Genomic DNA, 22,725 nt, shown 5'->3' on the forward strand with positions numbered 1-22,725 from the left:
ACCTGCTAGAGTTGTTCTCACCAGGTAGAAGACAGTGTGTCGCTTTAGCACTTGGATGCTGCACCAGAGTTCCTCTACGGTTCGTAGAAAATGTGAGAGGAGACAAGTCTGGAGACAAGTCGTGTGGACCTTGTGACCACAAAAGTTGAGAGAAAAACAGATGATCAAGGTTACGCTGATGAATCACCCGGGTATCAGAAAGATTTTGAATGTTCAGTGTCAGATGCGGTGAGTCTTGCTCTTCGCCTAGTGCAGGACCGACGAAGTAGCTTTCGCTGTGACGAAACAAGGAAGAAGCGTCGCTTTGGTTGCAAACGAGATTGATTCAGAGCAAATACCAGGGCCTAGTCACTACGGTAAGTACCTTGCTATGGAGTGTCGCACATCACGACTCGCATTTCGATGTGACAGATGGGTTGACTTACATGACAGACAAAGAAACAGAGACATTAGATACTGAACTGGCCAATATCGATGAGACCAGACAGCCTTGCCGTACGGGAAGGAGGGGGGAGTAGCGGAATTGTGGAGCTATGACTTGAGGTTTGGGCGAAGGTTAATACCGGGCACGGCTAGGAAGCGTGAAAAGCACAGAAACTGACCAACATGGTGGAAAGGAACGGGATTGGCCCACGTTATGTGGGTATGCAAGGAAGGGCCAGCACGATGAGATCTTAGTCTTCGAATGATGCTTGGTGATGAATGTTCCCGTCAAGCTGGTAGGCTAGTAGGCCAGTGAAAGCTGGAGCACAACCCTTAACGGCTAGGACTTTTGCCGTTGAGTACTGCGTTGCGCAAAGCCTAACAGCTCTGAGATGGTAAAAAAAGACACAGATGACGAGATCAGTCAAGCGGCTGGAGCCTGACAGAGGCTCTGTTCGCTAAGTAAGGATGGCGCAGTACTCTAGCTTGATAGTAAGCTGAACTGCACAGCTGCTTGTGAGTGGTGAGCACCGCAAGATGGCTAAGGCAGCGAGCAGGGCATCGCATAAGACAGCTTCAGAATGCGGTTCAAAAACAAAGAAGCTGCAATTTCAACAGGCGATCAGTTCAGCTCTTGCCGGAGATGTGGGTAGAGCTACAAGGCCTCCGCAAAATGGACGGAAGCGCGGATGCGGAGAGCCAGAGCCAAAGCGTCGAAACACTAGCCGTGAGGCGCCGGAAGGTCAAGGAAAGTGTGATTGTATAAGCTGCAAACAGAATACTGCAACGGCGAGGCCGGACAGCAAATGGGAGAGATATCTGGCTGGTGTTGAGATTTGATGGGCGTGGCTGAGACTATGGACGTCCTCGCCTGGTGTGGGTAACGGGGAAGCACCCAGCACGGTGGTAACCTACAGGAGGATATAAAATGGCCTGTTGAGGCCATGAGCATCAGCGTCTTTGGGGCTTCTACTGCAGGACATCTGTCAGGGCCAAAAAGAAGCTCTCCCAGGGTCCGGCTGACCCATGACTGGCCACGATGACGACAGGTGGCTGACAAGGCAACAGATGTACCGCAACGCTAAACATCGCCCCCATCTAGGCGGCGTAGTGACGAGAAAGTCGCGTAAAAAGAGAACGCTGTACTGTATAGAGGTGTGGTGGGCAGTCAGCCTTGGCCCCTGCTACCTATTTCTGGTGTGGCTGCAGCCAGCGTTTGGTTCACATCCGTGTCATCCCGGTCAGCTCTGCGCATCGCAGAAAAGCCACCACCAAACGGCAACCGTCCCTTCAGGCGGCTCATACCTATCTCCCATCATGGCCGCTGCTTGAACAACCAGGCGGGCCAACGAAGGGAGCGCCGTCTGTCTCACGTTGGCGCTGCCCCGTGCCCTAGACGACAGCTATCCTGCCGGAAACACTTCTTTGTCTGCATCTTCCCCACACGCAACACATGCGATTCGCGTTTGTTCGGTTTGCACTCCGCATTGAACGCCACCTATTTCGGAAAGAAGCAACAGCATCCAATCGACTTACCAGCCAGGCGGCGCGCGACAAGGCTGGCCTCTGACGGCAGTTCGAATAAAGCTTTCGTTCTTGGGCGGTTCCCAAGGCGGCGGTATCTCAAGTAAAGAGATCAGAGAAGCTCATCTACAGCGTGCACCGCCTCTGCGACTACCTATCTTCACAGAAAAAAATGCAAACGCTTTGCGTCATCAACTCGCTTCTTTACGCACCAGGGCGTTGTCATCTTAGCAAAGATGGTCAATATGGCTGATGGAAGTATTATTAGCCGCTTATGCTCTGGAGTCGTACCACCCAACGTTCTTGCCCGAATGGACATTGCTTGCGGTTGTGCCGCACAAATCTTACCCGCTCCACTTGGCATCCACCAGAGGCAGACAATTGACCTGCATCGCTTCGAGCAAATCGTTCTCATTTTGATAAACTAGCACGTTCATGATAGGAATCTGCATTCCTAAGTCCTCGCGACTCTCAAGTGCAAGACCTAGACAGGGGTATTTAGGTCTATATGCAGGTTCGTTTGGTTTCCTCCCTTCCAAAGGCACGGCCCTGCCTCATGGTGCATACAACGGATCACTACCCGTGCAGGATCTCAACTCCGCAACGTCGCAGTCAAACGGGAGTATCCGTAGCATTTACGGTATGCTTTGCTCAAGGCCTCCCAGTTCACACGTCGTCGACCCCTGCCATGGCTATCAGCGGTAATGCTACGGTGATGGTAACTTGCCTTGTACCATCGCATGTACACTGCAGCGAATCTCGTGAATGTTCTACCCACACTACAGCGATCGTTGTCATGGTATAGCCAAAGATTGTTCATTGAAGTTGCGACACGTATCTTCGACGATAAAGTGCGCATTCTAGAAAGCAGCACTTCAGCTATAGTCGCTGCTCTACTACTGTAAGCAATTCCTCCATCTTTGACCTCTCCCCTACGCCTGTGTGTGATGACATACTCAGCTGTTGTGACCCCCCAGAACGGTTTGTGTTGCGCCTCGAGTCAAGACTGTTTCATTTTACTCTCCTCGCCTCCTCCGTTCGCCGGCTCCTTTTTCCACTTTGGTACCATTGTCATCGCCATAATAACGTACCCAGTTATATGGCCTATGGTATTCGTTCGATTGCGACCATGGCATTTGACAAAATCAACCCGCTTTTCCATGGTGAAATGATCCATGCGCAAGAAGTGTGCACCATGGCCTCGGGTTTTCAATGCCATCATCTGCAACGTGTCTAAAGAATACTACGCATACATCCTGGTAGAGCTCATATAGCTAGTGGTTCTGCAACAACTAATACCACAACCCCGTTGTATCCTTGTAGGAGCGTTCGATGATCGTCGTTGGCTACACATTTTCTAGGAGTTGATCATTGGACTGTTCGCATCTGCTCATCGTCGAAGAAGGCAATTTGCGTCACGATTGCCAAGGAGCTTCGAGCTATGGGCGATATCAAGGCGTTGTTAGCTCTGCTATCAAGTTCCACAAGTATGGCACTATCTATGTCTCTATCGTTACATCTTTGGCTCAAACGGGAACTACCCGCCTGAGCTGATCGGCCAATCGAATCACTTTACTCGTCGCTGATAAACCTCGTTACACGTCTTGCTCATCTTATCCTCGGCCGTCAAGCCGCACCTTAGTCTCACCAGACACAGTATGTATCGGCATACAAACAGCAAACAAAGCAGCTCAGCATTTTAGTGCCGCCTTCAACATCTGATCTATGTGTTTGCCACCGCCACCTTGCAGGTTCAGGCTGAACACACTACTCTATCTCCATTGCTCGACGAGTGGGCATCTCTCACGCCACCATTCTTGAAGCCACACAAACTCTGAAGTTTCCCCACATGCATGTCTCGGCCAAATCCGACTTCCGCCACAGGGCAATCGGGGCTTGCGATCGGGCCCTCCATGACCTGGTTGTTGGGTGCCCCCTGCAGCTCGTTGCACAACGCACAACGTAGTTTGCACATATGCAAGACCAAGATCCTAGTCTCGAAAACCTAGTTCTCGGATCAAGGTGTGACTAAAACCACTGTCAAGTACTAGCCAGATATCTATAACTATGGTACAAGAGATTCAAAATGAGTGAAGTGGTAAGATGAAAGAGTTGGCTGCTGAGTGGAATTGAACTATCTGTGAAGCTAATTCTACAACAGACATGCAGAGTTGTATTGAAACTCGAATCAATGGAATTGTTCAATCCCAAACAATCGACTGATACATTATGTAACCAACCTTTTTTGACTAATCATCTAAAGCTATGCCGTTGTCAGCTTCGTTGGCAGAACAAGAGCAGCAAGACTTACCGTAAAGAGTACCCAGCAGAAGAAACTACAGGCGAGACTGGAGCAAAAGCGTCGTCAGCATTGCTCGAAGGCTTGGAAGATGTGGTGCTTACACTGCCTGGGGCGCGAATAGGAAGCGAGGACTTGGGTTCACAAGTTCCACCGCCGCTCTTGATATTTCCGTTATCCACAAGAACGTCCGCCGGGCTAGCAGGAACAGTTCCAACGTAGGCGTTGAAGTTGTAAAGACCACATGGACATGTGTTGAGGATGTCGCGCAGAGAAGTGTCGCTCATAACTTCAGTGCTGCCACGCGTGAGAGTGAACTTCTGTGTACCGACGCCCATGGGAACTTTGTAGAGACTGGCACCAGCGGGGGCCTCGAAACTCTTGGTATTGGGTCCTGAGGTGACGGTGACGGTACCGGCTTGCGTGAGCAAGGCGACGACAAAAACCTCGTCGGTCATGAGATCCCAGCCATTGGGCTTACCAAGGGGATCGGTACAACCTTCGATCCCCTTGGGCATGGGTCGGTACCAATACACGAGCTTCTCCTCGGTGATTGTAGGGCTTGTCGCACCCGACTTGAATGCGGCAATGAACGGCTTGGCCATCTCGAGCCATCCACCGTGTGGCATGTCGTTGACCCACCCACTGTGGCCATCATCATCATGTCGGGCTCTAAGCGGACCGACATACGACGACTCGCCGTAGTCATTCCAGGCAACGATTTCGATGAAGCGGGGGCCAGTTGTGAGGATTTCTTTCCATCTCTCGAACCAGAGGTCGTTGCCCTGGAAGATCCAGTTCTTGGTATAAGGAACCCAACCGCCGTAATGCGCAGAGAACCACGGGGCGACAGGCGCCATATAACGGTCTTTCGATCCGACGGCACTGAGGTAGGCCTGGTCACCTACGCTAGGTGCGACAGTACCGGGGTTGTTGCTGCCATCGTTGTACCAACCCATCCAGTTGAACAGTCCGTCAGCACCGGTCTGGTCATCCTGAGGATACCAGTTGGGGAAGAAGGTGATCTCGGTTCCAGCAGCCGACTCGACACTTGCCACATTCAACCCTGTACCAATGAAGCTTGAAACGAAAGGCTTGTTGTCGACAATGAGTTGAGCCGAATGCCCCTTGAATGCCTTGATTCTGTCACCAACAGCGGCAGGATCGCCTGTGCTGAATAGGCCTGAGTTGAAATCAAATGAGATGAACACCTTGATGCCAACTTTCGCGGCACTGTCGTATGCGTGGCCGAGTTGTGTATTGCTAACATCAGGGCCCATGTTGAGTGCGAAAGCATCGATACCGGCCGCCTTTGCAATTCCGAACTCCTCGTCGTAGTCATCCGAACTACCTCTGCTCTGCACGATACCCATCTGTGGGAGTGAGTAGATGCGTCAAGTGTTGATAGACTCACTTACCATGAAATGTGCAAACACCATACGGCCGCCACCATCTTGTCTCTGCACAACAGGCTGAGAGGGAACAGCACTAATCGATCTGGCCAACAGGCCAGCGACCAGCAGAATGACAGATCGCATTTTGCAACGAGTCCCGGATATCTCGCGGGTATAGATGGATGGGAAGTCAATTTCTCGAAACACAGCAACAAGCCTATATACACGTCTTTCCGCACCCCGGTTGCTCAACTAATCCAGGTACCCGCCGTACTAGGGCTCGTTTCGGTAAGTCCAAAGTCAGAACGGCATTTGTCAGTCCCAAAGCGGTAATTGATAGAATGACCAGCTTTAAGGCCTCGTTTCATTGCGTCAGTGTGGAGATTAGACAGTTGACAAGTCTGAACGGGGCGATCAAGGAGTGAAGGTCACTAGCAACGTAACTTTACATAGCTTGACATCTTGAAGCCAAAATTATGATTGACTGTACCTTGTGTAACTGACCCAAACTCAAACGTTTGAGAGAACGAAACGGAACTGTCGGATAAAGCTCTCGAGAAAGTCTTAACTCGATCGCTGCACGCTCTAGGAGGCAAGAAAAGATTGATGAACTTTGCGGGTTCACGGCTTACGAAACCTTGGCGTAAGCGCTACAAGCGGGTACCGATACCATAAATAGAAGATGGGGCTGACACTGGTCCCGTTCTATGCATTACTGCATATAATACGAACGCTCTCTACGGGATTAACGTAAATTTGACAGCATCGTCAGATCACACCAGCTAGGGACCCAAGTAAGCGCGCACTGACAAGTCAAGATTTGGTAGCCGTCAGATATCCACCTGATTTCCGTAATGCTGACGTTCTTGAAATCAACGCCAACCAAGTTGAGAGTGGAAGTCAATGTGAAGTCCGGAGTTGTCGATTTTCCTTGCCGGCGCAACGCCGACCGGACTCTCACAACTCTCCACAAACACCATCCACTCCATCAACACCCATCCTTCACCACAACCCTCACAACTTCGCCCTAATCCCAAAGCTCTTAACAACAGCCTCCGCTCCCTTCTTCGCAACATCCTCATCCTGACTCGGCGTCCCAGTACTGCACCCAATAGCGCCGACCACAACCCCATCCCTCACAATCGGCACACCACCCGCAATCGTCGTGAACCTGCCCCCATTGCTATTATTGATGCCGAACGCCGGACCCCCGGGCCACACAGCCTCCTTGTACACGCTGGTAGGTGCGCGGTGTCCCGCTGCTGTGAACGCTTTGTCTATGGCGATATTGATGGACGTGAATTTCGCGCCTTCCATGCGGGCAAATGCAAGGAGATGGCATGCGTTGTCCAGAATGGCAATGTTCATAGGCACGTCGATTTCCTTTGCGCGAAGCTCGGCGGCTGAGAGCGCTATGCGCGCCCCCTCAAGGGTCAGCGTTGGGACGGATTTTGTGGACATTTTGGATGGAGGGTGGAGATGGTGAGACTGATACGAAGAGTATGAGTTGGTGGAGGTTCGCGTTGGAGACGCATTCGTCATTTCCGGGTATTGACGGGAATGACCATATTGGTGGCTTAGTCATCGGAGTTGATGGTTACCGAGGATGAACACCCTCCAATGGTCCATCGCTCTCTTATTGACTAGGGCTAGACAGAGCCCATGACTCTTGGTGTGTATGGGCATATATACAGTCTAGAAGTAAAAGAAACCGAGATTGTCGACGCGCTAACAAAACTACACCCCCTCAAAATGTTGACAAAGCCAGTTTTAGGTTGGGTGAAAACCAGTGAAGGAAATTTAAGGCTAGATTGGCGGCAGAAGTAGAGTACGTAGGAGGTCAGAATTCTCACAGTCTATTACAAAATAATGTACTTGCTTCTCTTTTTTTTCTCACTCACTATCTCGTCAATCACTCAAGTTCACGACTATTCAAAATTTAAGATCGCTTTAACCTATAGCAACAGGTGAGACAAATCGTTTATGAGTAGCTTTATAATAATGTACTATCTGGAGTACGTCGAAAGCAAAATGCATTGGATCCATTCGAATGAGCGCAACCTTCTCCATCACTTTCACTGACTGGCCGCTTTCACCTCTACCATGAGGCGTTACTCTCCAATCTCTCTTTGCGCAGCGACCAGGCACGTCTGTACCTTCACCTTCACAAACTGCTGCACAAATGGCTCAAAACGTCGATACCGATCGTTTCTCCATTTCTCTTACCTTCAACGATCCTCAACTCGAGCGTCGTCAACCCATCCTGATCAATTGCAAACGACATCAACGCCAATGCCATGAAGTCCACTCAAGATATCATCGCACGCCAGTCTCGTCCTCAGCGCAACTCCACCTGGACCCCAAGGACGCGCGATTGGCGCTATGCAACTGGTGTATTCCAGCACGACGACTTCAATGATACACCAAGAGATCGTTCGGTATGGGACACGCTTGACTTGGACCACCAGGTTGATGACAGGAAGAGAGATAGGAATGGAGTTGCGGGTAATCTAGAGCGACATGGTACTATGTCACCAGAGAACGCCCCGAAGCGCAGGAAGACGGAGCACGCGAGCGATTCAGCGAACACAGTGTCGCCGCGAGATAGCGTATCTAGCTCTGTGGTGACGTACGAGCACATACAGACGACGAAGTTGGGTGATGGAGTGTCAAGCTACTCACCAGTCAAACTGATCGTCAAACTACGCTTTACAGGCGGAAACATCGTTGCAATGCAGCACATTGTTAACAACGAAGCTTACCTTCCACCAACACCCGCGCAAACCCCAGCCTCCAAGAAACTATACGCAATCGACTCTCCAGTAATTGCTCGAACAAATTATGTGCCCGATATGCCAGACTCTCCCCGTTCCAACCGCGCAAACTCGCTCTATCAGCGCCCATGGGTCGATGAAACACTCGACTTCAACATGAAAACCGTCCGCTCGACACTCCAAGAAGCAAATACGCAAATCGAACGACCAGGAGCGACCGAAAACTGGTACCCCTCCGCCGTGCCCATCGACGCAATCTTCCCCCCCGGCGTGCCCCTCTCCGCAAAAGAGATACTAGCCTTCTACCCGCACCACGTGCGCTGGCCAAGCGTCATGCAACGACTAACCAGCAACAAATACCATCCCCGCGACATTCTAGGCATACAAGTACACACCCCCCTTCCCCACTCCACCGCACCCTCGAACCCCAACTAACAACCCCCAGACCTTCTTCCGCGGCCCACCACCCACTCCCCCCCTCCTACCCAGCACCCTCCCCTCCTCCCGCCCCACCCACACCCTCCACACCACGCACCTCACCCCACCCCACCCCCAAACCACAATCCCCACTCTCTCCGCCCTCCTCAACGGCCTAAAAAACCTCCCCTCAGGCCCCTCCGCCCGCGACCTAACACACGTCCTTACCTGGTACCAATGTATACGCGCTACCTTCCACCCACCCCTCGATCTAAACGTGCTGCACACACAGGCGCTGGTCCGCGCCCTACGCCGTCCGCTTAGGTCCTATGGGCCGCAGAATCTGGACCGCATTGCGCTGGAGGAGTGGCGCGGTGGGGGGTTTGTGGAGTGTGCTGTTGTGCGGCGGGGTGAGGTTGGGGTTGAGGATGAAGGAAAGGGAGATGGGGAGAGGCGCAAACAGTCCTGTGTCGAAGTCGATCTTTTGAGGGAGGAGGTCAGGGCGCATGTCGTGCTGCCGGTGAGACATGTTCTTTTGTTTCCGTTTGTTGCTGTGCAGGGGCTTGTTGGCGAGGCGCTGAGGAGGGGGGTGGAGAGGGCGGAGGGGAGGAGGGAGGGACGGCGGGAGGAGGTACGGCAGAAGGAGGGACGAAAAGATCAGACAGTCGGCGCGGGGGATACGCATCGTGTCGGAGGATGTTATGGTACGCCAAAGCGCCCCATACCTCCGCCGCGAAACGAATTCCCGCCAACTCCTGAGACTACGCCGCGACGTGCGGAGGTTAGGACTGCTGCGCCGTGGACGCCGGTTCGGCCTTTTGTGTATGCGCGGAGGTAGGGTGGCTGGATACATGCGGTGAATTGGGGGATGTAAATAGGATGCGGGGATTGGAACAGGGTACCGGGGCTTGGGAAGAGAAAGGGGCGGTTGAATAAGGAATCGAGATGGATGAATGGATGGACGGATGAATAGATGTGAGCGGTGGAGGTATATCCAGTCGTTTAAGAAAGTATAGGGAAGGGGTATGAAAGAAACATGTCATTACTCTTCCATCATAAACCCTCGCTCACCCAGGAATGAAAATAGAAAGCCGGCAGTAGACTGCCCAGCGCGCGCACACACACAACACCCTTTCCCAGTACCTCGACAAAGCGGAGATCCTGTACCCTGCAACAAGACATCCCCACACAGAACAAAAGAACCAGAGTAAGTAAACCCCCTACTCCTCCGGACTCCCCCCATCCTTACTACTCTCCCCACTCTCCACCATCTTCCCAAACTTACTCCCCTCGAGCGTATCCGCGCCCCAATTCCTCTCCACCAGGTCCACCAACAGAGACTTCAGCTCAGCAACCTCACCCCTCAGCTTCCTAACCTCCAGCACCGCAGTATCAAACTCGACATTCGGGCAACAAGCCTGGACGCGCTTATCCCAGCCATCAGCCTCAAAGTCGCACTCATGCAGCACCTGTTCCCACTCATGCACTTTATCCTCGTCGTCCTCGCCCCTTCGGCGATTTTCGCGCACGACGCGCGCCTCCTTCTGCTCGAGTGCAGCTGTGATGACGAGTAAAGGGGAGTAGATGACAGCCATGACGTAGTCGTTTAGTTTCTCGTAGCGCGCGTCCGACATCCACCATTCGAAGGGGAGGATGAGGCAGATCATCTCGATGAGGTTGAAGGGTGCGATGAAGACGTTTTCGTCGGGGGCGCGTACGAATTGCATGGTTTTCTGCGAGAAGAGGGCCATGTATTCGTCGATTGCGTTTTCGGTGATGTCTTCGTAGGCGGAGTTGTAGAGTGCGATGAGGATGTTGAGCAGGATTACCATGACGACGAAGGTGAAGATGTAGTAGAGAATTATGCCGAAGGGGGGCTGGAGACGTTAGTTTTGAGTGGATTTCTTGGAAAGAGTAAGGGAAGACTTACGGCGAATCGGTCGAAGCCGTCGAAATCCGGGCTTTGCATGACGGCGTTCAACATGGCTTGGAAGATGAAGGCGGTGTCGTCCGCCAGCTCGTCATCCACAATATCCATGCCGATGAAAGCCTGGAAGAAACCGACCATAACAACAATCAGAAGCGCGAAGAAGATGAGCGACTCGCGCATCATGACCTTGAGCACGACCAGCATGGCCCCGAAGAAGCGGAACGTATCCAGATAGAGCAGCAGTCGCATCCAGAACATAGGCGCCGTGAAGGCCAGGAAGTTGTAGCTGAGTTCATTGTAGTGGCCGCGTATCCCATGATGTGCCGGGTACGCCAGAGCAATCATGCGCAGGACGAAGGAGACGGTGAGCATGGCGTACAGAGTGCTGTTGAACATGTTCCAGAAGGAGATGTAGAAGCGACCGACCTTCCAGAACTTGTTCATCTCGTCGCAGATGAAACCGACGGTGAAGATATACAGCAGACCTTCGACGACATCCAGGTCGCCTGAAGGATTGATGGTGTTGATGGCGCCGGTGAAGAGTGCCAGAAACACCACCGACATGGCAATCTGCACCCAGTTCTGGTAGCGAGGGACACGCATGCGGTCCGGGTCCAGATGTGCCCAGTAGCTGGTGTTTGTCTTGTCCGCGTAGGCTACGAAGCGATTCGGGTCCTCGTCATCTTGAACGATCCAGCCGCGCCACAGGTAGGAGATGCACTTCTGGTAGCCCGACGATCCAATGACCGTCAGGGCGTGCAGGTCGACAGCCTTTTCCACGGCATTAGCAGGTACGGAAGGCTTGCCGTCGACGAGAGTCGAGTATCGCTTAAGCAGCATCTCATGGAACAAAAAGTCCATATCCTCCTCAGCCTCGATCAAGCGCTTGGCCATCATCTCGGCAGCAACGGCGCGCACATCGTGCAGGTCGGCGTCCCAGAGCTCGGCATTGGATTGTTTCTGTACTCGTCAGCCGCGAACGTCATGGTGTTGTACATGTGCATCCACCCACCTTGAACCACTTCTTCACCTGCAGCAGGCAGAACACAACACAAGCCTTGTGCTCCTCTCCGCCCGCCAGCTTCGCCGTCTCCAGCACATCGGTTGTGAGGATGGGGCTGTGCGACTTGATAATCGACTCTTCCTCGAGCTCGCACGGTATAACCTGTTCAATCTGGTGCTTAAGGCGCAGCGCTATCTTTGTGACTTCCTTGGGGTCGATAGTTGGGGGCGGGTCCGGTGCGCGACGCGTGGGAAGCACTTGGCTGGTCAGTACTCGTATCGCTGAGATGCGCGCAACAAAAACATACGCGCGCTGGCTTCATCGGATATCCGGTGTCGGCTATCGCTCCCGTCCATGTTGAGCAGCTTGCCCCATTGAACCATGATTGCGGAGCTTCTCGGAGCTCAAAGGCGTTTGTAGCTTGTCAAAACGCGTCGAACAATCACGACGACTTCAATGCCTCTGAGAGGAGATTCAAGAATATGCAAACACAGCAAAAGGAAGCTCCAGGAGAGAAACCTGCTAGTGTTGGCGGCTGTTGTCGCAAAAGTTGGATGCAAACCGCTTGGCTGGCTGTCAACGATCGTCATCCCTGGCCCATGCTTCCGGAAGCAGCCTTCCAACAAAACGGCCGCGTGGTGTCACATGTCAGTTCGAAGATAAGTTTGGACTTCTTCGATTCAGTTTATTGTCGGAAATTCATACATTGTTCGTCTTCAGAACACTTCCGGTCAAGACAAGGATGACGTCCCTATCAAACTATGCCATGGACACGCTCGCCCCAAACGCCGGATTTCCACTTTTGACAATGCCCGTCATGATCATTCGTGTACAAAAGTCGTCTAAGCATCAGCCTCCGTAACGCCGCCAACCTCGCCTTCGTCGCTCGTGCTCTCGTCCTCGTCGCCGCTGACCTGCTGGTTCTCTCGCTCGCGCTTCTCCATGAGCAGTGCAAGCTCGGCATCGTCGTTCTCTGTGACGGCCCTGGGAGCCATCTTGACCTGGCAGTCGCCGCCCGCCTTCTTGATGCTGTCTGAAATGTCGACGATGGCTTGTTCGAGGGTCGAAATACCCGCGCTCTTGTCAAGGCATGTTGAGGTGAGGACTGGAGTCGTTAGCAGACAATCACACACAATCATTTCACGTCACGTACCGTAGAGAGGCGGCGACACAAGCTTGACCTTGACCTGGTTCTCGGGTGTGTTCTTGGCCTCGGCGCATCGCAGGGCATTCTTGACAGCGTCGATACCTTCGTATCCGAAGCAAGTGACTGCACACGTCAGCATTGGTCCCATGACAGCATCATGACTTTTCCATACCCTCAATATCCGAGCGCACCTTGGTGGGCTGTGGCGTCAACCTCTTGCCAATGTAGCTCTGCAGCTCGTCCCGTACAGTGTCGTTGGGGAACGTAACGTCTTTCCACACTTCGGGGTTGGTGATGCTGAGCTTGAAGGCGTCGATGGCGTGTCCGTACTTCTTGTTCAGCGGCCACCCAATCGTCTGGTAGATGTCCTCGATCGGCGTCTGCGTCTTCTCGGCGACGTGGCGCATGATGCTGTGCACCATCTTGGACTTGTTGTACCGCTCCTCGCACTTGACAATGTCCTCGGGAGAGACTCGGCGCTTCGACAAATCAATGTAGCCCTTGTCCTTGTCCACACGCAGCACGACGACGACTTCGTTGCGGCCCACGCGAATGAGCTTCTGGATGGATCGGATACGTCGTCGCGACAGTTCGGAGAGCAGGATCATGCCGTCGATGTTGTCTGCCAATTAGCCTCGTCTTGTTGTTTGATCTGTATATGGCACCCACCATATTCGAGCAGCTTGACGTATGCGCCCATCTCTGCAATCTGCTTCACGTTCACCATGACGAAGCTCTCCACCTCCGGGTACTTCTCCTCATAGAACCGGCAATTTGTGAGAGACATGTTGTGTGTGTATTCCCGCTCTTCCTTCAAAAGGTGTTGAATGAGTTCCTTCGACTGTCGTGTCGATGTGGGGTATTCTGGTCCTCGTTTGTGTGCGGGAGGTACCAGCGTTTGGTTCGGGGTTACGAGTTTTGAGGGGTTCCGTAATCTTGTTTCAGCGTAGACGGTGATGTGTACGGTGGTGTTATGGGGCGTCGAACTTGTTGGTCGTCGCCGTGACTCAAAGATTTGTGTGGCTCGCCCCGCGGTCTGTCATGCCAAGACTTCGACTGGCTTTAGCCCCATTTGGTCTAGCGGCGATCATGTTCCCATCTTCCATGTCCCTCCCTCAGCCTTGAACACTGCGGCATCACAGAGGAAACTAGCTGCAAATGTCACTTGAGCCTGTCCAAGTAGTTCAATCAATCCCACAGTATTCTTCAACGTTTTATACCCGACAATTCTTCTATTCTCTCTCACTTCACCATCGTAATTCTGGTGCACACGTCTTCCAAAAAGTCTCCATCTTGCTTCCTTTCCAATATTTGAGGCTATCCAATCTACACTCTCCAATAACACCTCAATTCCTATCAGCACCCTTATCTTCTCACCTATGTATCCTCTGTTCATCACTTTTTTTTCTGAACCCATAGGAAAGACCACAAGACATCCTATTCGCACACCTTGACGCGAAGATACAAACGCTTCTTTGCAACATCTGTCACAAACGGGCAAATGTACACAAGCGACATAGTCTCGATACGAACATGTAGTCATGGTTGACTCGCGTCGTCACACAGCATGTATGCATCATGAAATCCGGGTTAGAATAGATGGCAACAATGGTCACTTGCCAGGCGATTCACATTATCCAGACCAAGAGGCAAAAACAATGATCTGGATACCTACGTGCAGTAGCCCGACTATCAGCATAGAACAAGCTTTGTAAACAAAAGCACATTAAAGCAAAGCTCAGCGACCTCCACGCAGCAAGCCCAGTGAGAAGAAAAGCCAAATCAAGATAGGACGCCCCTCAAGACGTTTTATCCATCTACAGAGCAAAGTCTCCCCAACGACAAATTCTGCCTCCCCTCCCCTCCCTCACCAAACAAATAACCACTTCCACTTTCACTTTCACTTCCCCACTTATCCATCACCACTCTTAGCGCCCGTGATCAAAACATCCCCTCCCCAAAACAACACCACATCTACCTCCCTGCCCAAACACCAACCCCCACAGCACAACTACCCACCACCATGCTCTTTTTCTTTCCAATAGCGCTCCTCGCGCTCCTCACGCCCACACTCCACGCCACCTCCCCCAACACCTCCCCCGTCGACATGACCATATCCCTCACATCAACAACGCGCATCACACTCGCTACGACTGTGACTGTAACCATGACGATGACTTCCGCCAACGCCAACGCCAACATCAACGCCAACGCCGATATTCCAACCCGCGAGGTCGTTACGGCGCCAACCATTGCCACTGCCATCGCAACTACGCCAACGACGCCTACAGCGTCTTCGCCTCCAACGTCAAACTCAGCCACGACGCAAGGTCTCAGCAATGGCGCGCTGGGAGGAAGGGGGGTGGGGTATAGTGGTTTGGGCGTGGGCGTGGTTGTTGCGGGATGGGTGGGTGTTTGTGTTTATGTCTGAGCTCTGAGCTCTGAGGATATAAGAGCGAGGGATGTAAGATACGGAATGGAATGGCATGGGGCCTGAAGCAAAGGATGGGGATGTACCACTTCAAACGAATAAATGAATGAATGAGTAGATGGATAACGGATCCAGTTTTTGCATTGCAAGATGTGGGGTCTATGTAGACGCATACACATACAAAACACATCAATCCACAACTCCATACAAGAAGACCATGACCGATCAGTGAGGATAACAAGGTGAATATTAATACTAGGTTAAAAGCGGCACCCCATCGTCAGCGTCTCCACACCACCCCTCCCCTCCCCTCCCCTCCCCTCCCTACAACTCCTCGATCCCCCTCGCCTCCCCACTCTCCTCAATCCGAAAATCCGCCCCATCCCCCCTAACACGCTCAATTTCATTTTGAACAGCCAACACCCAATGATCCCTCTCCGCCCTACTCCGCGCTCGAAACACCACACTCCTCCCCTTACTCCCCAACTTAGCAACGCGCTTAAGCCTCGTCGTCTTACCCTCTTTCCGCTGCTGCTCACCCGCCCCAGCCCCCTCCTCAGCGCGGAACCAACTCTTCGCTTTCCCATGCCAGATGACAAACGTAGTCATGACGTCTTCGTCCGTGCTAGTCCAGCCGTCTTCGAGGTATATGCGAGGCAGGGCGTTATGGCCCGGTTTATTCGCGTCGAAAGTTTGGTTTTGGTAGAGGAGGTCTGATTCCGTGAGGAGGCCGGAGTAGATGTAGCAGTCGCGCAGGTCGAGGTTGGCGATGCGCTCGTGGTGGATGTGAGCGAGTTGTTTTCCTGTTTTGGAGCGCAGTACGTCGCGGAACATGACGAGGGTGCCGGCTGTGAGGAGGACGCTGCAGCGGGTGAAGGGGGCGTGGATGCGTGGCTTGCGGTAGAGCATGCCGCTCATGTGGATGCTGCGGCAGCAGGCGATGCCGCACATGTTGTAGAGCTGGGGTGAGGCGAAGGATTGGGTGACTTCCCATTTTCGGGCTGATTGGCCGACGTGGGCTTCGGCTTCTTCGTCGATGTTGAGCGCGCTGAGGTTGCGGCTGCGTGTGGATTTGTAGAGGGTGATGTCGGCGGCGGTTCGGTGTTTCCAGTACTTTGTTAGGGCGCGGAGGTGCTGGATCCATTCTTTTCGGCGGGCTTTGTCGGCGGCCTGAGCTTGTTGTCAGCAATAGTAGTGTAGAAAATATAGAGGATAACAAACCTGTAAACGTATAACCAAGCCATTCTTCATTACCAGTTCGAAGGCTCGACCCAGATCGACATCCCTCGTCGCACCGTCGTCAGTGCGGGAGTTGTCTACCTCCTCATCGAAATCGACATCTGACCCCGTCTCGAGATCCTCATCTACAGGACTGGCACCTATCTGGGCTTTGCGAACCTTGACCACATCAGCCAAATTGATATACCCATCGCAATTGAGCAGATTCTGTTCCTTGCGCACTGCCTCATCAGCCGCATCCGCATCGTGCAGTCTCCTTGTTTCGGGTGTGCCCGTATGACCCGGCATCAACCATTCAACATGGTTGTCCTTCAAAGGATACGGGTTGACCGTCCAGCTTTCGGGTATGTTGTCAGAGATGGCTTGCGCTGTAGGAACCGCTGAATCAGGAGAAGCCGGTAGTGTTGGCGGGGGAGGAGGTGTGGCTTTTGTCGGACGCGAGAATATGAAGTACTGGTCGTGGCTCGCAAAGTACAATTGCTTGTGATACATGAGTCCCAACCGTTTCGCCCGACCGCGCTGTCCGGTCAATCTGATGAGAAACCCTTCCACGGGGACCGGCTCTGTCAGAGTCTTGTGCTTCTTACGCGTTACCGCAGTCGTAGGATAGTGGATCTTGGGTCGAAGCTCCAGGTCATGTGTTTTCAGCATGGCAATCGTGCCATACATCCTACGCTCGTTGGCTCCGTGAATCCACTCCAATCGATCGTAGCGTTTCCACGCGAGCCCAATTCGATTGTCTTTAATCCAAGACTCGAGCACGGCTTCCCATTCAGGAGTCTCGTGTAATTGATCTAGACATCGTCTGATGAGCGCTTCGGCCACGGCTTCCTCTTCTTGCATGGTCTTCAACATGGCTTCCTCGGTATTCTCAGCATCCTGAACTTCGGCGTGTGACGCCTCAATCTTGGCGAAGGGGTTGGCGATCCGCACGCTTAGACTCAGGTCTGGAATGTTAATCTGGAGCTCAGAACCTCGACGCCAGCCCATGATATTGCGGAGAAACGTGTACCATTCCACAGCGTTGGAAGCAGTTCGAGCCTGCATTATGAAGATCAGATTGCCTCGTGAACCAGGTGTCGATACGACAATCGACTTATCCAATGCTGAGTACAGGTTGGTACTGCTGGTCTTGCGTCCGAGGGGTATCTCGTACGCGGCCTTTTTGCCAGCGCCTGTCTTTTCGATTTCTGGGATGACCTGGATGTTCAGTCAGTATCAGAGTATATCAGATCCAAGAAAGTTGGACTCACGCGTGTCTTATACAGCTGGAGCACAAAATCTGCTTCACCCGTGTGACTGTGTCGACAGACGATCATGTACTCCCGCCACTTGTCCTTGACTCTGGAGACAACTCTCTGATTGACATTCTCATCAAAGTCCTCTGGCACTGCTCCAGTAGCAGCATCGACTCGCACAAGCATGCGCTCCATCTTCACGACAATGCCGTCTTTGATCTTCCGCCGTCTAAGCTTCGAAGGCGTTCTCTGAACAGTCATTTGCGCACGTTTCGCCTGGAGATGCACCTTTGCGCGCTTCGAGTCTTCCGGGATATCGAACTTGACGAGGTTGCGAAGGTTGGATTTCTTGCGTGTTATATTCTCTCCTGGAAGGTCTGTGGTATTAGAGGGACCGCCCTCGGACGAATTCATCTCTGACATCCTCCTGACTCTCGCCATGATGCCCCTGGAGGGAGACTTAGGATCGACGTTAGCGACTAGCGGTTCCTTTTTCACGTCAGCCTTGCGTATCAAAGACGAAGTTGATCCTGCATCGATTGAGGCCGGTCCAAGCGTGGATGGCGGTGCATGGCTTTGCGCGGGAGAGAGCAGTCGGTTGTCCGAGGACTTGTGTCCGTCCCCCTCTTCGCTGGTAGGAACGTGTAAGCCACTTGCCTGTGCTTCTTCCACCTCTTCCTCGCGCGTGATATCGTCTTGTGTCTCTTCAACGCCATGGTCTTCAGCCTCTTCCACGTCATCCTCGTCATCGATTGTAGGGTTAGGGACCGAGGAAGCGGTAACGAAAGACTTTGTGCTCGACCGACGCGGTGTCTGCCTTGCCCGTGGATTGAACGCAGCCTCCTCCTCATCATCCTCAGGCTCCGAGGGCGCATCCACAAACTCATCCTCCTCATTCCCAGACATCACATCATCCTTCTGCTCCGACCCTCGGGGAATTGGCAAGGCAGCGGGTGTCGCCGAGGTCGTAGCTGGCGTGCCATTCGCGCCACTGCCCTCTGCCTCTTGCGCGCCTTCCTCCTCCTGGACACGGACCTCGTCCGGCTGCGGAAAGCTGTGCTGGAAGAGAGCAGAGGCGCTCGGGCCTTCCTGGCCGCTCAGTCGTCGTTGGCGCGCCTCGCGGGGATTCGCAGAAAAGGTCGCGGCGCGATTCGAGTAGTTGATGCGCAGGTGGTGCTTGTACCAGTCTCTGCGGTTTTTGCTGAGCCAGCCTGTCTGCAGCCATGTATGAGTGCTACTCTAAGCGGACAATGTGGGGGGTGGAGAGAAGCGTACGGGGATGGGGCCTATGAAGAAGCGCCTCGATGTGAGGTGGACGTGTTCGGGAGTTGCATGTTTCTGTCGCAATTAGCGCCCTGTACTCTCTCCCCATACGTGATGCGAGGAACAATGTGTACCAATTTCTGCGCCGTGTACGAGTCTGGCGACAGGCTCCCGATGTCAGGCAGCTGGTGCCATGACTGCTGGTGGTGCAGCGGCGGATTCGACATTGATTCTCTCCTATGCTAGGTATCTTCGACGCCGACGTGCGCTTATTCGCGTCGCTGAGGGATATCACAAGACATGGACGCTATGCAGGAACTCAGGGATCAAGCAGAGACACACAAATATAGCTATGCACAGCAGAGAGGCAGCCGCGACAGCTGGTTGAGCGCGTAGTTGGGGAAGCACGGTTGGGGGCCTGGCCCAGATGGAGCAGCCGTTGAGCGTCATTAGGAGCGCCATCCCTGCACCAATCATCACGACTCGGACGTCTCGATCCGTCCACTCTCCACTCTGAAGAAACATCGAAACACGCCAAACTGGTTGAATGAAAGGGATGGCATTGGAAAACCGCACTCAATGCGTGTCGACAGAACACAACGTCTTCTCACATGAAAACAGATTCCCACAACTAACAAACCCAGCCATCACTCACTCAACGCACGCCTCCCCCTCGGAACAAGCAAACAAGCAACAAGTCCCACCACACATTCCCATCCCCCAAATCCATAGGGCTGAGAAATCCCTTCGCCCGTATCCTAAGCACCTCCAGACGCGCCATCCACCCCCCTCCCGCGACCTACCATCAGCCCCGATCCCAAGTCTCACCCACCCCGTCCCACCGTCATCCATGTAGTACACCCGTTTCCCGCACCTCCACCTACTGGATCCGGCAACTCCGCGCCAAAAGCGTCGATTGCGGCCTCGGAAGATCTGTCTTTGTGGCGCTAGAGTGCGAGCCTTGTACCTGGGTTAGTTTGGTCGTTCTTTGCACGGCGTGTCAGTTGTGTCGAGTCGACTTCACGCACTTGAGTATTGTGCTGTGGTATGGATTTGGATGTTGGACTTAAACTATAACTTGCCTTTTTTTTTTAAGGGCTCTAGTGTCTGAGTTGTTCACGTCATTGAGTAGGCAGGTATTAGGTATCTTCAGCGGTTGTTGCTGCGCCTCGAGGCTGGGTGGGAAAGCATGTGATAGCAGGCTTTGCCGAGGACCGTGACGTTTACCCAGAACACCATATGCGCTGCGATGGTTCTAGGTATCATATACAAACAAATGCTTCAACACATTAATATAAAACGAGCATCGTAGATAAACAGACTCTAACAACATACCCAGAGCCCAAAAGTCGACCAGCCCCGAACAACACTGTCCGCCATGGAATCAACCCAATACTACCACCATCCCACTCGATCCCCGTCAATCCCGCTTTTCAGACGCAATAGGAAACTCAACGCCCCGCTGACTTCCACTTCCACTTCCACTCCCACTCCCACTCCCACTCCCACCATCCAACCCCAGAATAACAATCTCATCCTCAACATCATGAAAATACCTATAATCCAAGCCCCTAACCTCATCCTCCTCCGCGATCCTAAGATGGCACCCCGGAATCCTACTAATAACAAACAACATGACGATGGAGAAAACAAACGACCACAGCGCACACGTACACGCAGCAGCGAGCTGGTACCCGACCTGCTTCCAGTTGCGATTATACCAGCCGCCTTCATATGTGTTGCTCACGCCGTCCAGAGCGGGTACGAAGTCCGCGGCGAAAATACCCGTCAGGATGTCGCCGACGAAACCGCCGAGCCCGTGGATGGCGAAGATGTCTAGCCCTTCGTCGACGCCGAGGAGGTATTTGTATTTTGCGGTGAAGTAGCAGCATAGGGAGGTTAGAGCGCCGATTAGGGCGGCGAAGTAGATGGGGATGAAGCCAGCTGCTGGGGTGATGCCTGTGAGGTTGTTAGCTATCTCTTGATCGCGCATGATTCGAATGGTGAGCTGGACATACCGACAAGACCGCTGATGATGCCAGAGCAGAAACCGACAATGGAGAATTTGCCAGTTAGGGAATAGTCGAGCAATATCCAAGCAATGCCGCCCCCGCAAGCAGCGAGGTTAGTATTGCAGACGACGTATATGGAGCGAATGGAGAGATTGGCCGTCGATGCACCTGTATATCCATCAGCAAATGCCCAGGAAGCCTATTTCCCCCAATACACCCTTCCACTCACCATTAAAGGAATACCACCCAAACCAGATCAAAACCGTGCCAAGAACCACAAGAGCCGGGCTATGGGCCTTGAAATGCGGCACCCTAGGATGCAGCGACTCCTTATTCACATCCACCCTACGACCCAGCATAATCGCCCACGCCAGCGCCGAAAACCCAGACGCAATATGCACGGGACCCGATCCAGCGAAGTCATACACGCCGAGTTTGTACAGCCAACCGCTTGGATTCCACTCCGCGTGCGCCAGAGGATAGTACACGAAAGTTGTCCAGCAGAGCAGAAACAGCATCGAAGGCCACAGGCGCCCACGCTCAAGCATACCCCCCGCCAAAATCATGGCAGTGCAGGTCACAAACGTGAAGCCGAAGCACGCATACAGGATATCCGGGATGTCGCTGTTTGCAAGCGACGGGTACCCCAGAACGTTGTGCAGGCCTGCTTTTGACAAATCCCCGAGGAACGCGTTGGTGGTGTGCGATTGGTAGAGCGAGTAGCCGTAGACCCAGAATTGGATGCCCACGGCGCAGGCGCAGAACAGGGATTGGAAAAGCATGGTGAGCGCTGATTTTTTCCTGTGCATTCCGGCGTAGAGGAAGCCTATGGCAGGCGTGATTTGCCTGGGTTTTGTCAGTTGTGGTCTCTAGGCTGAGATGGATGGCGTACCAGCATATAAGACTGCTCACTAACATCCAGCACAAGTCGCCTTTGTCGTACGGCGCATTGAGATCCGTCGTCATGACATCTCCTCCGGTGGGCATGAGATTGTAGTCTGGCCACTCTACCAGAGGAGTGGGTGCTGGAACCTCTGCCATCTTTGCTCGACCCGCTGTCTCTCAGTGTTGAACAATACGTTATCAGGCGTGGTAGCGTCCGAATGGTTCTTCAGGAAGACGGCCACTTGCGATCTCAAGAGGATGGCTAGAAAGTATATATGGATAACTCCAAAACCCTCAATAGCTGATATCTGGTATTAGTCGAGTGGTCCGAAGTTACTGGATCCACGTGGTTGTCTGGAATCAATGCTCGCGCCGTACCGTTCCACCTAGCGGTAGCGAGGTTTTGGCGGTGTAAATCACTTATTTGAGAGCTACCCATAGGGTCCAATGTTCGGTGAACAGCTGCGGGTATATTTAAACGTTCACGCTTATCTAGTAACTCCAGGTAAGCGCCCAATATGCATGTTCTGAGCAGGGTTCCGACGATACCACCACAGGTTGTACCCAACCACCGGGGATGCATTCGGGCCGTTTAGCGAACACGAACCAGCTCTACTCGCCAGATGTAGAATAGTGAGGCATTGCCCATGTTCGTCTTATCGTTCCTTCCCCCTTTAGAATCCGGGGTGGAGTGGGGCGGGAGCCAAGAGGGAGCCATATGCATGCACTTGGCGAAAGATAACGTT

The 22,725-nt window shown here is 53.0% G+C and overlaps 10 protein-coding genes across 10 annotated transcripts; 3 read left to right on the forward strand and 7 right to left on the reverse strand.

Annotated features, from left to right (window-relative positions):
• Positions 1 to 4,220: 4,220 nt before the first annotated feature.
• P153DRAFT_53658 (glycoside hydrolase family 71 protein) lies at positions 4,221 to 5,852 on the reverse strand. Its single transcript, XM_033673264.1, has 3 exons — positions 5,665 to 5,852; positions 4,351 to 5,619; positions 4,221 to 4,295 (listed from the first exon to the last, which is right to left on the reverse strand). Exons 1-3 carry the CDS (start codon positions 5,782 to 5,784, stop codon positions 4,284 to 4,286), a joined length of 1,401 nt encoding a protein of 466 aa, XP_033522075.1. The 5' UTR covers positions 5,785 to 5,852; the 3' UTR covers positions 4,221 to 4,283.
• Positions 5,853 to 6,654: 802 nt separating this feature from the next.
• Positions 6,655 to 7,101, reverse strand: P153DRAFT_358541 (DUF336-domain-containing protein; the record flags this gene model as incomplete). Its single annotated transcript, XM_033666808.1, has 1 exon — positions 6,655 to 7,101. One exon carries the CDS (start codon positions 7,099 to 7,101, stop codon positions 6,655 to 6,657), a length of 447 nt encoding a protein of 148 aa, XP_033522076.1.
• An 836-nt stretch (positions 7,102 to 7,937) lies between these two features.
• Positions 7,938 to 9,718, forward strand: P153DRAFT_432769 (uncharacterized protein; the record flags this gene model as incomplete). Its single annotated transcript, XM_033672987.1, has 2 exons — positions 7,938 to 8,729; positions 8,860 to 9,718. The coding sequence occupies 2 exons, from the start codon at positions 7,938 to 7,940 to the stop codon at positions 9,667 to 9,669; spliced, it is 1,602 nt and encodes a 533-aa protein (XP_033522077.1). The 3' UTR covers positions 9,670 to 9,718.
• A 76-nt stretch (positions 9,719 to 9,794) lies between these two features.
• Positions 9,795 to 12,302, reverse strand: P153DRAFT_320101 (uncharacterized protein). The gene is made up of 4 exons (XM_033665106.1): positions 12,072 to 12,302; positions 11,774 to 12,021; positions 10,762 to 11,721; positions 9,795 to 10,708 (listed from the first exon to the last, which is right to left on the reverse strand). The coding sequence occupies exons 1-4, from the start codon at positions 12,145 to 12,147 to the stop codon at positions 10,052 to 10,054; spliced, it is 1,941 nt and encodes a 646-aa protein (XP_033522078.1). The 5' UTR covers positions 12,148 to 12,302; the 3' UTR covers positions 9,795 to 10,051.
• A 125-nt stretch (positions 12,303 to 12,427) lies between these two features.
• Positions 12,428 to 13,910, reverse strand: P153DRAFT_368262 (uncharacterized protein). The gene is made up of 3 exons (XM_033668471.1): positions 13,084 to 13,910; positions 12,918 to 13,034; positions 12,428 to 12,869 (listed from the first exon to the last, which is right to left on the reverse strand). The coding sequence occupies exons 1-3, from the start codon at positions 13,517 to 13,519 to the stop codon at positions 12,607 to 12,609; spliced, it is 816 nt and encodes a 271-aa protein (XP_033522079.1). The 5' UTR covers positions 13,520 to 13,910; the 3' UTR covers positions 12,428 to 12,606.
• P153DRAFT_53759 (uncharacterized protein) lies at positions 13,759 to 14,576 on the reverse strand. The gene has a single exon (XM_033673265.1). The coding sequence runs from the start codon at positions 14,452 to 14,454 to the stop codon at positions 13,999 to 14,001; it is 456 nt and encodes a 151-aa protein (XP_033522080.1). The 5' UTR covers positions 14,455 to 14,576; the 3' UTR covers positions 13,759 to 13,998.
• Positions 14,577 to 14,934: 358 nt separating this feature from the next.
• P153DRAFT_387425 (uncharacterized protein) lies at positions 14,935 to 15,342 on the forward strand (the record flags this gene model as incomplete). The annotated part of the gene is made up of 1 exon (XM_033670643.1): positions 14,935 to 15,342. The coding sequence occupies one exon, from the start codon at positions 14,935 to 14,937 to the stop codon at positions 15,340 to 15,342; it is 408 nt and encodes a 135-aa protein (XP_033522081.1).
• A 324-nt stretch (positions 15,343 to 15,666) lies between these two features.
• On the reverse strand, positions 15,667 to 19,482 carry P153DRAFT_432772 (uncharacterized protein; the record flags this gene model as incomplete). The annotated part of the gene is made up of 5 exons (XM_033672988.1): positions 19,217 to 19,482; positions 19,095 to 19,157; positions 17,835 to 19,034; positions 16,564 to 17,781; positions 15,667 to 16,512 (listed from the first exon to the last, which is right to left on the reverse strand). Exons 1-5 carry the CDS (start codon positions 19,307 to 19,309, stop codon positions 15,667 to 15,669), a joined length of 3,420 nt encoding a protein of 1,139 aa, XP_033522082.1. The 5' UTR covers positions 19,310 to 19,482.
• A 124-nt stretch (positions 19,483 to 19,606) lies between these two features.
• Positions 19,607 to 20,360, forward strand: P153DRAFT_368264 (uncharacterized protein). The gene has a single exon (XM_033668472.1). It carries the CDS (start codon positions 19,639 to 19,641, stop codon positions 19,936 to 19,938), a length of 300 nt encoding a protein of 99 aa, XP_033522083.1. The 5' UTR covers positions 19,607 to 19,638; the 3' UTR covers positions 19,939 to 20,360.
• P153DRAFT_358547 (ammonium transporter) lies at positions 20,232 to 22,135 on the reverse strand (the record flags this gene model as incomplete). Its single annotated transcript, XM_033666809.1, has 6 exons — positions 20,232 to 20,337; positions 20,418 to 20,511; positions 20,550 to 21,041; positions 21,101 to 21,262; positions 21,324 to 21,940; positions 21,987 to 22,135. 6 exons carry the CDS (start codon positions 22,133 to 22,135, stop codon positions 20,232 to 20,234), a joined length of 1,620 nt encoding a protein of 539 aa, XP_033522084.1.
• Between the last annotated feature and the right edge of the window lie 590 nt (positions 22,136 to 22,725).

The sequence above is a fragment of the Dothidotthia symphoricarpi genome (genome assembly GCF_010015815.1).
Source record: "Dothidotthia symphoricarpi CBS 119687 unplaced genomic scaffold P153scaffold_14, whole genome shotgun sequence".
Taxonomy (NCBI): Eukaryota; Fungi; Ascomycota; class Dothideomycetes; order Pleosporales; family Dothidotthiaceae; genus Dothidotthia; species Dothidotthia symphoricarpi.

What these genes read in the sequence shown, in the direction of transcription:
- P153DRAFT_53658 (XM_033673264.1), bottom strand. Translation starts at nt 5,784, where the DNA reads ATGCGATCTGTCATTCTGCTGGTCGCTGGCCTGTTGGCCAGATCGATT. An exon ending in TGGTGTTTGCACATTTCATG is followed by an intron (nt 5,620 to 5,664) that starts GTAAGTGAGTCT and finishes TCACTCCCACAG; the next exon opens with ATGGGTATCGTGCAGAGCAG.
- P153DRAFT_320101 (XM_033665106.1), bottom strand. Translation starts at nt 12,147, where the DNA reads ATGGTTCAATGGGGCAAGCTGCTCAACATGGACGGGAGCGATAGCCGA. An exon ending in ATCCGATGAAGCCAGCGCGC is followed by an intron (nt 12,022 to 12,071) that starts GTATGTTTTTGT and finishes TGACCAGCCAAG; the next exon opens with TGCTTCCCACGCGTCGCGCA. An exon ending in AGGTGAAGAAGTGGTTCAAG is followed by an intron (nt 11,722 to 11,773) that starts GTGGGTGGATGC and finishes TGACGAGTACAG; the next exon opens with AAACAATCCAATGCCGAGCT.
- P153DRAFT_368262 (XM_033668471.1), bottom strand. Translation starts at nt 13,519, where the DNA reads ATGATCCTGCTCTCCGAACTGTCGCGACGACGTATCCGATCCATCCAG. An exon ending in GGTGCGCTCGGATATTGAGG is followed by an intron (nt 13,035 to 13,083) that starts GTATGGAAAAGT and finishes TGACGTGTGCAG; the next exon opens with TCACTTGCTTCGGATACGAA. An exon ending in TGTGTCGCCGCCTCTCTACG is followed by an intron (nt 12,870 to 12,917) that starts GTACGTGACGTG and finishes TAACGACTCCAG; the next exon opens with TCCTCACCTCAACATGCCTT.
- P153DRAFT_53759 (XM_033673265.1), bottom strand. Translation starts at nt 14,454, where the DNA reads ATGACTACATGTTCGTATCGAGACTATGTCGCTTGTGTACATTTGCCC.
- P153DRAFT_368264 (XM_033668472.1), top strand. Translation starts at nt 19,639, where the DNA reads ATGGCATTGGAAAACCGCACTCAATGCGTGTCGACAGAACACAACGTC.